The 17,059-nt window shown below is 39.9% G+C and overlaps 2 protein-coding genes across 2 annotated transcripts in view; one reads left to right on the top strand and one right to left on the bottom strand.

Annotated features, from left to right (window-relative positions):
• Positions 1-1,315: 1,315 nt before the first annotated feature.
• Positions 1,316-17,059, bottom strand: part of LOC145402807 (methylmalonyl-CoA mutase, mitochondrial-like) — a 78,965-nt gene continuing 63,221 nt past the window's right edge. Inside the window, exons 15-17 of the mRNA XM_080274707.1 lie at positions 4,071-4,143; positions 2,333-2,476; positions 1,316-1,478 (exon numbers count right to left, since the gene is read on the bottom strand). Coding sequence (XP_080130833.1) covers positions 1,399-1,478; positions 2,333-2,476; positions 4,071-4,143 — 297 coding nt within the window. The 3' untranslated portion in view covers positions 1,316-1,398. The remainder of the gene's footprint in view (positions 1,479-2,332; positions 2,477-4,070; positions 4,144-17,059) is intronic.
• LOC145402868 (uncharacterized) lies at positions 6,513-15,863 on the top strand. Its single transcript, XM_080274776.1, has 3 exons — positions 6,513-6,753; positions 11,403-11,661; positions 13,863-15,863. The coding sequence occupies exons 2-3, from the start codon at positions 11,408-11,410 to the stop codon at positions 15,409-15,411; spliced, it is 1,803 nt and encodes a 600-aa protein (XP_080130902.1). The 5' UTR covers positions 6,513-6,753; positions 11,403-11,407; the 3' UTR covers positions 15,412-15,863.

Genomic DNA, 17,059 nt, shown 5'->3' on the forward strand with positions numbered 1-17,059 from the left:
AGATGAGACTGAGGAGGCAAGCTTGTAAACTGGTAAGTGATGTAATGCACCAATAGTGTACAGATAACTGTATACCTAAAATACAATGTTTGTCATTATCTGAACTTTTTGCATTATCTGACCCTCCTTCAGCCCAATCAGTTCGGATACCCGAGTGATTGCTGTATATAGTTCATATTTTTCTATTATAACATGTTTATAACGTACTGGTAATTTTAGAAAAGTAGCACAGAAGTAAGAACTGATGGACAGAATGGTCACTGAGAAATTCAAGAACAATTACATTTTAAGGGTGCTGCACAAACTAGATTGACGAAGTACAGTACCCTCGCATCCAGTGCGGTATTTTTGTCAGACAGTACTACCATACTGGACTAAATCCATACTGCACACACAACAGACCTTATGGGAAAAATTAATAATGTCAGACAAGCCTTAAAAAAAGTCCCCACAAAATTCAACTTAACTACATTTTGACACAACTAAGATTTCACCAACCTTTAAGGTGAGTGGTGATGGGTTTCAGGGGGAAGGGGGAGGGGTTTCCGAGGCTGTAGGAGGTAGTACTGACCCCCTGGAAGAGGGCCTTCATGATCCTGATGAGGCCTCTGCCTCAACCTCCCTCATAGCCATACACTGAACTATCGTCGTTGTCGTCATCTGGGGGAAGTGCTTCTGCTTCAGCCTGTTATTGAGGTTCCCCCAAGGCTCTCCTCTCATCACCTCGATGCTCAAAAAACATTGTGATGAGGGTCTGACTCCTTTGATTAAAGTGCCGCGTGTGTAAATCCACACGGAACCAGACACTGTTTTCCAAATTACCTAACACTCCTGTCGGCACACTTCGTTCATATCCTTGTTCGGTTCCTCCTTCAGTATCTCCACAGCATGCAAGATGTCCAGTACTACTACCAACAAAAGCACGGGTAGTAGTACTGGACACAACACATCAGTACCAGAGAAGAACTCCTCGGATTTGGCCCACTTTGCACAGCCGATCTGTACTAGCCTGACAAATCCGCACTGCAGTAATAAATTATTTTATTTTTTTGCTGACTGTACTGGACGCAAATAGTACTGGACAAAACCGTACTGGACACAAGGGTACTGTATGTTTTAATCTAATCTTAAGAGGCAATTGGATGCCAAGCAGCAATTATTCTAAACACTGACATCTTTTTTGAAATGCTAAAAGTGTTCATTGAAGAAACAAGTGTTCACCATACGTATGTATTTCCATACGGTATTTCCAAATACCTAAACCAAGTTTATTCAGGGTGGCTGCAACAACAACAATAAAATCTAACATCTCATTTATCATCATTCCTTCCAACCACTAATGGCCTACCTCTCTACAATTACCTCATTATTCCTCATTTCCTGTGATGCTTATTTGTCTCAGTTAGCAGCCTCACGTTTCTGGAGGGACACAGTAATAAGGTCTAGCACATCCAGGGCTGCTACAGGGATACGGGTACCTGAAGGAAGATTGCATTGGTCGACTAGGTTAAGTTGTTAGATTAAAGTTAGGTTAGGTTAGGGCTAATCATACTAACATACTTATCCTATTCAAATAATCTTGGAACCAAATCTAATCATCCTAGTCAAATAATCCTAGAAAAGAAAAACTTGTCTATTTATCCCAAGTAAATATACAGTAATCCTAGTCCAACCACCCTATCACCGAAGCATCCTAGAGCTGACACATCATAGACAAAACATCGTAAAGCCAATTTGTCTTAAATAAAAGCCAATACTGTACTTCTACATATTAAAAATCGAAAAGCCTAATCATCATGCCAAAATATCCTTCAATCATCCTACAGCAAAAATATTCTGCAGCTGAAAATTCCAAAAGCAGTGGTACTTAACTCTTCAAATCTAAGAATACCTTCTCATATCCCTTCTCAGATACTGTATTATCTTTAGATACAACTTAGCAATTATTTATTTAGACTTCAAAATCACATTACAATGACACAGCAGTAACAAAGAGCAATTTAATACTCATAAAGCAAAGTACTGCTAACAGCAGAGATACACTCTCTAACTAAAAAAAAGAATTTAACAACTTACTACTGAACCACCTGGCATGTTTAGCACACACAGAAATAATGTTTTGCACTAAAAAAAGGGTGCATGGAACCTAGGTTAAGGACCCGTCCAAGAACCGGATAATCCTGAAACCAAAGCACCTTAAAGTCTAATGATTTTCTAGAGCAAAATATGTTAAAACCAATTTATCCTGGAGCTGTAGTATCCTAAACCCTAATAATCCTCAAGCTGAAACATAATAAAGCTATCTTGGAACAACTTAGAACCATCAACTGACCAGGACCGAAGATGGCAGCCACCCCACTCTCCTTGAGGAAGTCATAGTCCTGGGGAGGAATGACTCCACCTGCAATGACCAGGATATCAGGTCGCCCCAGGTCAGCTAGGGCCTTCACCAGCTCAGGGACTAAGGTGCGGTGGCCTGAAGGAGACAGAGGAGGGAATAAAAGGGAAGGATAAAGAGATAAAGACAGACGGGCAGATGGATGGAATGACAGAGAGAGAGAGAGAGAGAGAGAGAGAGAGAGAGAGATGGGTGAATGAATGAGATAATGAAAGGAGAGAGAAGCATGAAAATGAAAGGAGATGGAAAATGGGTTAACAAAAGGGAGAAAGGAACATACGGAAGAAAAAAAAGAAGGAAAACATAAAGAAAAATGTGGAAACGAGAAGAATTGAATCCCTTCAGTGTGGTGGCAGTCCTTCCATTTAAATCTTACTACATCCACATAATTTGATTCTGATAAAGAGAACCAACCCATAATGAAAAATTCTTCACAAAGGCTATAATACTCCTCTTGAAAATAGCAACATAATCTGGAGACAAGAAAAAACAATAATGGTGCCCTAAAGCAAAATGAAAGTGAAAGTACTGTAAACTGGTTGAAAACAGTAACATCCTCTGAAGACAAGAAAAAATGATACTGATGTCCTCAAGCAAAACAAAAGTGAAAGTATACTGTACTAGTAAAATATATTTGGTGTGCACCTTCTTCTGAACAAATAATGGATAAAGAAATGACAGAAAAGGAGAGAAAGGAACGGGTACAATAACAGAGTTAATTATAACCAACCAAAAAAAAATATGAAGAATACAAGTACAGTACACAAATTCCTGGGAATGAATGAGTAAACTGAGGATGAAAGGGAAGATAGCTATACTCCATAACCATAAACTGAAATGACACACACACACAGTCTCTCTTAACAACTTGGCTATGAACTGCCAACTGTGCTGTACTTTGTTCTGGCTAACAGGGTGATTTTATTTAACTGAAACCTAGAGCTGCATTTTCCCTAAAAACTATATCTTGATATAAGATTTTACTTGAGAACAGAAAAATGTGCAACTTATTCCACCTAACACCAAACAACTTTACTCAGCTAAGATTGGAAAACTGCAACAGGCAAAGGGTGAGTCCCACCAGTAATGTATGGCACTCAAGCTCTGTACTGACACACACACACACACACACACACAGTCTCTCTTAACAACTTGGCTATGAACTGCCAACTGTGCTGTATTTTGTTCTGGCTAACAGGGTGATTTTATTTAACTGAAACCTAGAGCTGCATTTTCCCTAAAAACTATATCTTGATATAAGATTTTACTTGAGAACAGAAAAATGTGCAACTTATTCCACCTAACACCAAACAACTTTACTCAGCTAAGATTGGAAAACTGCAACAGGCAAAGGGTGAGTCCCACCAGTAATGTATGGCACTCAAGCTCTGTACTGTACTGTATGTAGTGTACTAACACAAGCAACACTGAAGTCCTCACTTATGCTGCAAAATCAGCACTTTTACATTAATACAGATCTATAAGTACAGTATTCAATGTACAGTAATATGTTCTAAGATTTATACAGTACCGGTACCTATATTAACATTTAGTTGTTATGCCATCCAGAATTTTTTTTTTTTTTTTCCTGGAGACTTGCATGGAATGATGGTGATGTGTTACCCACCAGTATGTTACCTAACCATTGTAGGTAGTCTACTACTATAATCACCTGCAGCAAGAGAAGATGCCCCAACAACATGTACATCTGCATCCACTGCCTGCTGGGCCACCTCCTCAGCAGTCTGAATGGGAAAAGTGTAAGATTAGGAAATTCTTATTTGGGCATATTTTGTTCATTCTCATTATAAACCTGAGAAAGCTGTAACTCGATTCTTATTTGGCTGAATTTCGTTCATACTCATTATAATCCAGATAAAGCTTCAGCTCTATTCTCATCTGGCTAATATTAACACATATCTTCATACACTTAACCTGTATTACATAACTTACAACACATTATGGAAAAGCAATACTGTACTTATTTGCTTTGAAGAACAGAGTTGTTTATGCACAAATTTTCTTTTTAAATGCACATCATAAGCGGCTGTCTTCAAATTTTGTTATTGTGGCCCCATTTTTATAAGTATTCTTGTGTCATCCATAATACCATTCACTCAGATACAGATGACAATGCTTTACAGTTCTTCTGCACTTAACCACCCATTCACAGTAGTAGTAGTTGGTGCCTACTTCTTCCTTCACTGTTATTATATTCCTGTGTCTGCCCTCCTCTCTTCCACTTCTCCCTTTCCTTCCTGTCAACTTTATTACTCTTATTTTCACTTCCGGTGACTCTACACCGAGTGACAAGGATACCTGTAACCTGCAAAACCATTTACAATGCTGAGTGGTAACCATAGGGTAAGGTGGACTGGGTGGAAATGCAAATGAGGCATCCACTCAAGAATCAAACCTCGTGGGGACCTGCTGGGGAACATCATTTCACGGCTCTGCAAGGGTGGCTGCTTGCCTGTGACTGATGGGTTTGCTCAGCCAGACAGATGGGTTGATCAATAGCAACAATTACTCCTTAGCAAGGTTTGATAGCTTTAACTCACAATCCTACACAGCAATCTCCATAAATCAATGAAGGTACAATGTCTCATTTAATGCTTGAGAAACCAAATACAGTACATCCAGTTTACAAAATAGTTGGCTACTGCCTGACTCCTGTTACCTTCAATTCAACCAATATTCCTATCTCTAAATGTATTCAAATTCTTGGCATTTTGCCTAACATTACCCTCAGTTGGACCTACTGGGTTAAATCACTTACTAAAATCGTCTCAATGAAACTTAAGCTACTGTGCTGATTCCGTTATTTCTTCACTGATGTGCATTTATCCAGCAATTCCAATTTACAAGGCATGTGCGCTTTCAGCTCGAATATTGCTCACCACTATGGATCTGGGGAGTGGGGAGGTTGCACTAAAACGGGATAATTCAGAACAAAGCTATAAGTATTATAACCCAACAATTACAAACAAACTTCCTCCCCACAAGTAAGAAAGAACGTTCCCTCCCAGGCATTAGTTTTTACATATTATAGCAAATACTCTGATGAAGTTACATCCATCATTCCAACTCCCAGTGACCCAACTGGCCCATGCCTTCCCCTGGAACTTCTAATTCCTTTATAAATTCCCCGAATAATTTATATATATATATCTATATATATATATATATATATATATATATATATATATATATATATATATATAATGTGTGTGTGTGTGTGTGTGTGTGTGTGTATCGTTCCTGTTCTGGTAAAAAAAAAAAAAAAAAAAAAAACGCCAACCCGATGGACTCCCAACTAAAGTTACAATGACCACTACTGTAAAAATGCTGTATTTTCAAAGCTTCTTACGTCTACTATTATTTTGGCACTTTGGGAAAGACGAGGCTGCATTGCCCACGTTAGCAATAATCAATATGCAACTCATTTTCGGAATTACTTATTTGGTGTTCACGGAAGACAGAGTATTCAATATTTACAAAAAATACGTACTCTTAGCCTAAGACATGTTTCAATACCCATGACATGCAACTTTCATCCTTCGAGACACGGCGCCTTAGCAAGACGTCTCGAGATGGGGGGTAAACTTGACACAGGTGGTGACAAGATACTCCCCCCCCCCCACTGGACACAAAATACACAAGCTTATATGGTAATTAATATAAGGATACGTGTATAATCAACCAGCTCTCTTTGTATCACCTGCAATATAATTACTATTAGATACAAAGCATAATACGAGTAATATAGCAAACATTAGAGCCACCCAAATCTGATGCTCAAGAAACAGTACTGCAAATGCTGACGGATACGCCTAAGTATTATTTTAAAGTAATCCTCCTTTGCTAAGATAGTTATATCAATGTGGTCATTATAAAAAGAAGTTAATTTCACATCCGAGTGATAAAAATTATGTAATACGTGAAACTGAGGGTTTAAAAAAGCAGAAGGTTGAGGTGGACGGTGTTAGTAGCGCTGGTGCGAGGACCAATGGCGGCGGCGTAGTGATGTGATGCCAACCTTGTCAAATACCTACCCTCTTAGACACGCTGCCCTGTCTTGAGAAACACACTCTACACTCAAGAATATTTTCCCGCAATAATACGCCCTCAATCACTCGTTCATGATGCACTGGCGTGGCAAAATTGAGTTGTGTGGTAGTATGGGATTGTGTAGGGGTTGGCAGCACCGGGAACATATCAGAGGACAACAAACTCAGGAGAAACACCTCTACCTCTTCCTCCCTTACCTCCCACCTCTTCTACCATACTCACCTTGCAAACACCTGGCTGAACCGTATTCTCAGGCCGTGACATGACTTACTCTTAATATTACGGTGAGTCTGAGATAATGATTTTACTAATACGACTGATTATGAGGTAAAAAATCAATGCTGAGGCTGCATTATTTGATAAGCCGTTTTCCTCCGTGCAATCAGCAGTGCAAGTGTCATACTTTACACTCGAAAATGTGAATCATACTACGTGAAAATATTCACCAATTGATGTTTTATATAACCAACTGCTAATGAAGTTACTGAACAATGCATGCAAAAATCACACAGTGCAAATAAGTAATACTGTATACCCTATACTCTACCTTCTCTAAAATTCCCATCTCTCCATCTTCAACACTCAGTCCTTGCAATGAGTTAGCATTAGAACGATACTAGTCATGAAGTGTGATGGAAGGACTGCACAGCTATAGCACGGTTGTAATCGAACATTAATTAACAGGAAAACTGCTGCAGAATTGGAATCTACACCAAAGTTAAACAATAATAATCTGTTATGATTTGTCTGTAAACCCAAGCTAACTATTCTGCTGTGCATGTTTTGGCAAATATATATATACAGTATTACAACAATCCTGTCATGAAATATCTATCTATAGCCAGACACAAAAAACCCCTTTGGTCATTTAGACCAGCTGTGATATTTCTCTTGCCAAACTTTTAACTAGTGTCTAGGTCACTGTTTTACTGATATTAACTCAGATAATACTTAGTGGATGCCATAAATGGATTTCAAGGATTTTGAAGTTCTGAATATTTATTTCACAAGCACTAGAAACACTCTTCTTTAACAACTGTCACAACTGAATAATAAAGGAGTTATCATTTAATGTGCTAATTTACAGATATTTACCTCCTTCCCCTATCCCTCACCTCCACCCACTGTCCCTCTAGCAGCCTTCCTAAGAACTCAACAGAACCAATCAGCAATCGACTTTTGAATTTACAACCAATCTGAGTGGTCTCACAACAAAATACCGTATAGGTGCAGTCATGGCTGATGAGCTGCTCATGTTGCTGGAACTCTCCAAAACAATGACAAGGCTAATTTCTAATGTCTCTGGTATGAACTTAAATACAGTATAAATGTCAGGGGGGTCTGGGGAGGCAAAGCCTCCCAGTTAAGCTTTCATGCATGTGTGGTGTTAGGTCCCGTTTAATTGCTTGGATTTAGGTTAGGCTGAATGGGATCTCGATAGGTTTATAACTAAAACATCCTCTCATAAATGTCAGGAAACTTCCTATTTCAGCTGTGAAACTCTACTTTCCTAATATTTTTATACTGTTCATTTGATCACTTGTTCTCCCACCACCACCACCACCTCTGGAATAAGGGGTATCATAACGGAACAAGGTATTTCCGACAGAAGAGATTCTCAATCTCAAACAGGTGACAAAAAAGCATTGGAAATGCATAGCTTCAGTGCTCAGTTCCTATTGTGGCTTCAACTAAATCTGGTAATTTCCTCATTTCAACACTACTCAACTTGGCAATAAATCAAAGATTCTCCCCCCCCCTTTCTTTAATGAAGTATTTGAATACAGGATTACCTTCATTTTATTCCCCATACCCACCCCTCAAAAATGACTGAATTACTGTACAAACTATTATAGACTTGCATAAACCCCAAGCAATTAGGTCCTAACCAAAACAAATTCCAACCCAAACTTAGTTTTTGGCCTCACGTTCCTAATAAAACAAGAGCAGGAAGGTACAAATTCCAACCCAAACTTAGTTTTTGGCCTCACGTTCCTAATAAAACAAGAGCAGGAAGGTAGTGGGTAGGGAACTCATCATCTGCTCAAGATGTTGTGCTGCCTGCTTCTTCCTTCATGTCTATCATTCTTTTTCTGTGTCTGTCCTCTTCTTCCTATTTCTCTCATCCTTCCTGTCACTTTACTAATCTTCTTTCCACTTCAGGAGGCTCTACATAAAGTGACAGTCCAAATGGTTTCCTGTAACTCATGAAACCACTTACAACTCTGGGTGGTAACCATATAGACATGGAACCTACTATAATGCCTGTTAGCTGGGTGGACAGACTCAAATCCGGTGTCCACCCAGGAACCTGACCCAAACTTTTGCACTAATCCCCACCTCACAGTGGCAAGCCGTTTTCGGCCACATTGGAACATCGGTTTACTGCACGGTATAGCGCTGCAGGGGTGGTTGCTTGCCTGCGGTTGATGGGCACTCGATCAGACAGACTGAGGCGGGAGACCCCCATACCAACAAGGACAGGAATGGGAGTGTCTTGTCACTCACAAAAGCTGTGATAAAACTAAGTTGTCAGGCAACAACTCAGCCAGTGATGGGCTAGGGTAATTCACGTGACTCTTGTCCTGGCCACCAACTGGCTAGATAAAAAAATGCTACATCTCCATATTCCTGATTTCCAACAGAAGTGTCATAGAAGAAAAGGTACTTGGACAGATGAGATTTAACTACAGTATACATCACCCCAATAATAACCATATTGACTATGGGCTGAATCGAGAATACTACCTTACATCTTTTCCTAACTATTATGGCTAACTGAGTAAATGTGGGCTGGTGGAGTCAAGGGAAATTGTGGGGCTGGATTAGGTCTGTTAATGAGTTAAGCTAAGTCAGGTCAGGGTGAAGTCAAAGGAAATTGTCGGGCTGGATTAGGTCTGTTAATGAGTTAGGCTGTCAGGCTTGCTTAATTTAGATAAATACTGTATCTGCAAAAATTGTTACTGTGCAGATACCAGAAAACCAAAAGTTAAAGATAAACTATATAAAAATTAATGCAGAGACAGAACTTTTGTGAATATACTGACATACAGTACTTCACTGAACTGGTCTGATCTTTTCTCTTCCTAATGGACATATAGTTTATGAAACTTGTGTCTGTTAGGCAGAACACTTTGTTACTACCTTGGTGCTTATATATTTTGCACTACAGTAGAACCTCTAACTGTAGTACCATACAAATCAGAAATCTGAAATGTAAGCTTTAAGAAGCAGCTGTAGTAGCAGTAGTAGTAGTTGTTCCCTAGGTAGTCTAGCCGAATAGCCCTGAGTCCCTAAGGAAGAACATGGCCAAGACAGGGTTTTCCCACTGAGCTCTCATGGAGTGTATATTGTGTTGTTGGTGCAGGCGATTGTATGCAATGCAGTCTTCCATAATGTGCTTAATAGTATGGGGTGCTGTGTTGCATCCCGGACAGGCATCAGCGACGGAGGCAGCTATTATTTATGACATGTGAGGGTGTCTGGAGGCAGTTCTCTCACGAAGCCATTCGCAGTCATTCTCAGTGTCGTCCCCAAGAGCCTACACAGCTCCAAACACACACTTTTGTTTTCACAGTCACCAGCAACAGGCCTTCCAAGACCCTCATTTGGGCTCAGGCTGTTCCCCAAGTTGAATAGCCACCAGCTGAATCACCCTGAAGTAAGGTGAGAGACAAGGGTATGGCAAGAGTATGAAAAGCCAAGAGAGATGTGGAAATGGAAGTGCTAGTGAGAGCCCAATCTGAATATCATCATCTGGTGTTACCCATTATCTATCAAATACCAACATGTGGTGGCAGGTGGTGTCGACTATCATCCACTTGATGTAGTGCTGCCTACTTCTTCCTTCACCTTCATCATTTTATCTGTGTCTGCCTTCTCTCTTCCTGTTTCTCCAATCTTTCCTGTAACTTTTTATTATTCTTCTTTCCTTTTCAGGTGGTTTTACACTGAGTGACAAGATAAATGGTTTCTTTTATGCCAGGAAACCATTTACAATGCTGGGTGGTAACCATATAACCAACCCATACATGTTTCCTACATGTCAGCAAGTGGGTTAGTGCCCCTCCCTGTAAAACAACTAACTCAAAGACAAACGACCACTCCTTACGGAATTATTGTGTCTAGCTATAGACAGATAGACAGACAGACACCACTCCTGAAAGGATGTACATGAATTTACTGTACAACTTATAAACTGTACACTTAATAAAATGTCTGGAATAAATCAGTAGTGCAACATAACTCCTGAAAGGATTAATAAAGATGGTTGTAAATCTTTGAGGATTAGACTTTCTCAGGCTGAACAGAATCAGATGGTGTAGGCCAATATATAATAATCAAGTGCAACACCCCTCCTGAATGGGTTAGGGGATAGATACACATGCATGCAAGTTGCATAGGTTGGGAAAAAAAATAAAAATGAAGGATAAGGGGTGACATACCTAAAGAGCAGAACTGTACTGTAACATCGAGAGTATGTTAGGGTGGTGGAATGCACCAAACATCAGTCAATTTGCGGGTGGTCAGTGTGGAAAGCAAAGAGAATGGTCTGATACGGTAAGTGAATGTGCTAAAACATGAGGACTGGAAGATTATTATGCAAACCAGCAATGGATACCAGAAGTAAATTACTCTATAGAGGAGGTGAAACACGGCAAATGTTGCACTTAACAAAGCTCCTGCCTCACCAGTGGTGTGAGAACAATTTAATCAAATGAAGCACATACTGTGAATGGTTTTATGTTTCTGATGTAGAGCTAAAAATTTTGGCAGTGTGATGAGTATGTGTATACAGTCTTTTTCAGGGTAAAAATGATAAAGAACTGCTTTCATTGTGTTAGAAATGAAAATCAGTTATGTAATTTTAAGAGCACTTATACTACAGTATAAATGATAAAATCAGCACTCCTAATAAATCTTTTGCTTTCAGCCACAATGGAGGAACAAGAATATGAGGAAATAATGACATATCTCTCAAAAAGCAAATACCCAGAAAACATAAGAAGTAAGGATATGCGCAGCAACTGGCGCAAAAAATGTCGCCCCTTCACTTTATGCAAGGATGAACTCTTTTACAACCACAAGAAGTATGGAGCCCTCCAAGTGGTGAAAGGTGTAAAGGCTAAAAGAAGAATCATTGAATCCAGCCATTTACAAGAAGATGGAAGGCACCATGGAATTAACAGAACGTAAGTTGCCATAAACTTTCCTCTCCTCCATCCTTCTTTCCTTCCATCCTCTTCTCTTATTCTTTCCTTCATTCTTTCCTCATCCTTCAGCCTATGGGTGACTTTACACTCCCTCATTCCTCCATCCTTCTATCCTCTTCTCTCATATTTTCCTCCAGTCTTTCCTCGTCCTTCTGCCTACGGGTGATTTTACACTCCCTCTTTTGTCGTTCATTCTTTCACTCGTTCCTGTTCCTTCTGCCTATGGACCCTACACTGAGTGACAAGCCAAATGGTTTCCTGTACACCAGGAAACCATTTACTAAGCTGGGTGGTAACCAAATAACCAAAATTTGGCACCTAGTGGTTTAGTGGGTAATTACGGCACTCCGATCGGATTCAGCCAGTGAAGGTTTATATCCAAGGGGTGGTTGGGGTTTACTGCTCACGTAATGTGACTCAGGGATGAGTGAGGCTGGTCACTCTCATCTTAAATGTCACGACCAACTTGCCTAGCCCCGGGCTCCTATGCTCCTCATGGGGCACCGTAGGATTGCATGATGGATGGATAGACATTCCCACATATGCAGATGACATCACCATAACACCACACATGGCATTGCAGACACAGCCTGCACACTGCAACATGACTTCCTCAGCACACTGCAGACTTGGGTTGAGGACACCACACTCATCACCAACATTAAAACATAAACACAGGTACTCCCCCACACACTTAACAATGTACATGTGCCCCCCCCCCCCCACACACACAAACACACATCCTTGGAGTGACATATGACTCAGGACTCTCCTTCACAGACCATGTAGAAGACATCAAGTGACGGTGCACCCCCAGACTCAATGCACTTAAGGCAATTACAGCACCTGACTTTCGGCGACAAAAAGAATCACTCTCTTTACTCTACAAGCAATACTTAAATCAGTAATGTCCTATGCCTCACTGGCATGGGCTCCCATCCTACCTATAACCACACAACACCTTGTACATCATACAAAACAATGCCCTATGCATCAACACAAGCTGTAACAAAAACCACTCCCACAACTCACACTCTGAAACTAAAGTCCTCCCTGTGAGAGACTACCTTCATATCAGACGCACACAATTCTACGCAGCAGCCTGTTCCAATACAAAACACTTCTGTCATTACCTGACAGACACACAACACACCTTGGCACAGAAAATAATCACCACAAAAACATTATCAAACCCTCTACAACAACATTCCATCTCCATCCAGACATTCGAACACTATCAATGAAAAAACACCTACGTACTCACTTCATGCATATGGCAATACAGCACCTCGATAACAGCACCATACTACAAGCCTCCTTCCCACCCCTACTGACATCCACCCACTGGAGGTGTCCTTAAATAGAGATGACCAAGTTCACCAAGCTAGACACACAGTAAAACATCACCCAGCCCTCCTCAGCTACCAGCTTAGATCTGGGATGGGTGGAATCTCAGATGACCTATGCCCAGCTTGTAGATTAGGCCCACACAGTATACCACACCTACTGAATCACTGTACAGCACATGCCACACTATGACAAAGACACAACATTACCAGTTTTGGAATCTATGGGACAAATCTCATAGGGGTGGTTGCACACCTGCAGTCGATGGGTCTGCTCGATCAGATGGACCAGGTTGAGCAACAACACAATGGTTTCAAACTAACAGCAAACTTAATACACATGTATGGCTGTTGAAATCCCCAAGCAATAGTTCTAATGGCAATTATTGTATTATAATGCCAATATGCCTCATGATGTACAGTATTATTTATTCTTGCTATCTACACACAATTTTCTTCAGTTTAAGATAGATGTCTGGTGATGAAGGTGTTACTGAAGGCTATATCTAACCCATGTACACAAGGTTTAAATATATATATATATATATATATATATATCAGTGCAAGGGGGTCTGAAGCCTACCGTATACATTTGTTGGCTGGCAATATATGGCATGCACCTAATAGCAGGGCTACCAGCGTATGCTAGGTTGACCACTAATATTTCAGTGTCAATCATTCTGTGGAGTCATAATGTTTCATGTATATTATGCACAGATATAATATATATATATATATATATGTATGTTTTTTTACCTTGTGTACAATACTGAATATGCAAGTAAATACTGCAGTTTTGGATTTAAAGTAACAATCTCAAATTCTTTTTTTCAGATTAAAGAAGATCAGCACCAACTATTACTGGAGGACCATAGCCAAAGATGTTCATAATTATGTCAAGGTAGAATGTCAAACTTGTATTGACCAAGCGATGCAGCAAAGCAGTGCGGTGCGGCATGTGGTACTAGAGAGGGCAGAAGGGGAGGGAGAAATCAGAGTCAAACCAAAAGAGAAAATTGTCGACAAGGCAATGGAACAGATTGGTTTAGATATGATTGGGAATATCCTAGAACCAAGTGTGCCATCACCACAGGAACCAGTGTGTAGTGTTTTCAAGTGTGAATCCGTTGTGCCTCAGCCAGCTATGCAACACCCACTAATACTACGGGATCACATAATGGCTCAATGTGGACTTGATGTGATTGGCCCTCTCAGTGAGACACACAAGGGGAAGAGGTATATTGCAGTGCTAACAGACTGCGTGACTAAATGGGTTGAAGCCACTGCCCTTACAGAGTTCACAACTGAATCACTTGGGAATTTCTTGGCGGACTCAATATGCCGTCATGGGGCAATAGAGGAGATCATGACGAAACACAATAACAATGATTTCTGTGCACGATTAGCAGAAAGGGTGTGTACAATGATGGGCATAACCATTCGTATGTCTACACTATTGCCTCAATCCCACCCAAACGGGTACCTTGAGCACTACTGGTATAACTCTCTCCTCTGTGGTGCCTTGATAAAATATAGCAATCAAAACCAATATTACTGGGACATGTATCTGCAACAAGTGATCTTAGCATACAGGACATTTCATCAAAAAAATACCCCTGGGTCTCCATTTCAGCTTTTGTATGACCGACCCACTCGTCTTCCAATGTTAGGAGTGTCACAGTCAAGCAGTGATGGCTACACAGATGAACAGGAAGCACTTACTGAACACATGACCAATTATATTAAGGCATTATCTTCTACACATCAGCAACCTCTTGCTATTCACAGTCAGGCAAATGAGCGGTTGACTCCCCCTTACATCACACCAGATAATCTTCCCACAACTCCTGCTCCTCCATCAACATCCCTTCCAACCAGTCAGCAACAGCAGACTCAACAAAACACACAGGTTATAGGGTCCTTCACTCAAACTGTTCAAGCAAATAATCAAAGTCATTCCAGTATCCCTTTGACAACCTTGGTAACTAGTTTGCAACAGAATACGCAAAACAGTGCAACCATCTACACAATTCCAAGCAACGGAATCACAGCAAACACGATAGCAGCACAAGCATTATCTACCAACAGCATAAATACACAGAACATTCAGGCCAACAACATATCAGCACAAGGCATTCAGAATAATAGCATCACATCACACAACATTCCCAACAACTCTCATATCTTGACCACTCCTACAGCTACCCAAGTTGCCAGCCAAGTTATTTCCCCACATGCATCCGTCGTTCACACCTCAACCGTCCAAACACCCACAAACATAACATCACAAGCCACAACAGAAGCACATTCGGGGCACATGGTAATGATACACACTGATGGGAAGGCCTATGCTGACTCCTTTTATGTGATCTGTCCTCAGTGACTGCATTAAAAAGAATGGTAATAGTCTTGTACATGGGTGAACCTTCAATATATACAAACTTAAGAAAATTACAATACAGTATTAATATACTTTATGAATCATAATATGTTACTTGTGATTACTGATAAAATGCTACCCATGTATTTGACTTTTACCAAAAATATCAGGGAAAGAAAATATAGCTGACAATGGACTTTCTGTAGTGTGACTGGACTCCTGCATACAAGTACTTCAATACTCTGACATATCTTAGTGGTGTACTGTACTCTGCAGCTCCATATATCAACCTTTAAGCATAACACCTACCTCCATAAAGCACAGGTGAACCTTATAGCATTAGAGAATCTAGTATACAGTATCAGCTTTCAACATAATTTTTCTAACTGTATGCTTAAATCCTAAAGATAAACTTTGATACATACCACTAAACAGCTTTGTAATAAAAATGAAATTTTTAAATAACACCTATATGTTATTGTTAATTTACCTATGTGTGATTGTAACTGCACAACTCCAGCTTCATGAAAGTGTGAGTGGTAATGTCTGAATGGTAGATAAGAGTAAACTGTAGTGCTGTAGTGATAGTTGTAGAGATTATTTGCAATGATTCACTAGTGAATAAAATAAGTACCTTGGGGTGATGACAGAAAAAGAAAGTGGCTGATGGTAAGAAGGCCTCAATACTGAATAAAAAGCTGAATGTGCAGGCTGTAAGAAAAGTGCATGATGGTACCCAACAGTACATTGAGTGACATCAGTGGAAATGGCACTGGTAAGAAAATGCTACTTTTTATGGGTTGCAAAAGTTGCAGAGAATGAGAAAATGAGCTCCAGAATAGATCTGCAGTAATAAGTCTATTAAACAATGGGCAGGGAAGTGTTAAGTGGGTGAATTCAGTACACGTCGAAAAGGAGTATAAGAACTGAAACCTAATATGCATTGCAAGAAAAAACTTCAAATGCAGCATATAAGAACTGAAACCTAATATGCATTGCAAGAAAAAACTTCAAATGCAGCATATAATCATGAGTGTAAAGGGATGATATGTACAGAGAGGCCAATGTAATTAGATACTGAATCAACCAAAGCCCGTGCAGACCTTTATCAAAATATGAAATGATTACTGGAATGACTTCTAAGGGTATGAAATGACTACTCTGGGTATAAGCAATTGATAATGAGAGCTGTAAAGTGAAAGGGTTACAAAAGGTGAAAATAAGGTACATGATTATGTGAGGGAACAAGGTAAAGAAGTTAAGGTACCAAAAGAAGTGGCAAGGGGCAGAAAATTATGGTGAGATATGTATTGAGATGCACATGATAAAGACTGCACCTCAGTTGAAATTGTGCAGTCAACAGAATGTCTATCTCACTGATGTTTGTGAGATGCATCAAAAAATGGAAAAGGCAAATGTGTTTTGATGGTTCTCCATGAGAAGTGGAGCTGACAATTCTGAAGGTGTGACTGGTAAGTGAATGTATGACCCATTTTACTGAGCAGTCCACATACACCTCTACTTTTTCGCTTTTCTTTTCCTATACAAATCATTCTTTTATACTTTCATTTTCCTAATTTTGTGGATCCTATTCACCCACTTTTTCTAGTGGAAAACGAGGTTAGCATAATTTTGATAAAAATTTGTTTAG

The sequence above is a fragment of the Coenobita brevimanus genome, chromosome 59 (assembly GCF_032717465.1).
Source record: "Coenobita brevimanus isolate Jiangsu-jjx chromosome 59, ASM3271746v2, whole genome shotgun sequence".
Lineage (NCBI taxonomy): Eukaryota > Metazoa > Arthropoda > Malacostraca > Decapoda > Coenobitidae > Coenobita > Coenobita brevimanus.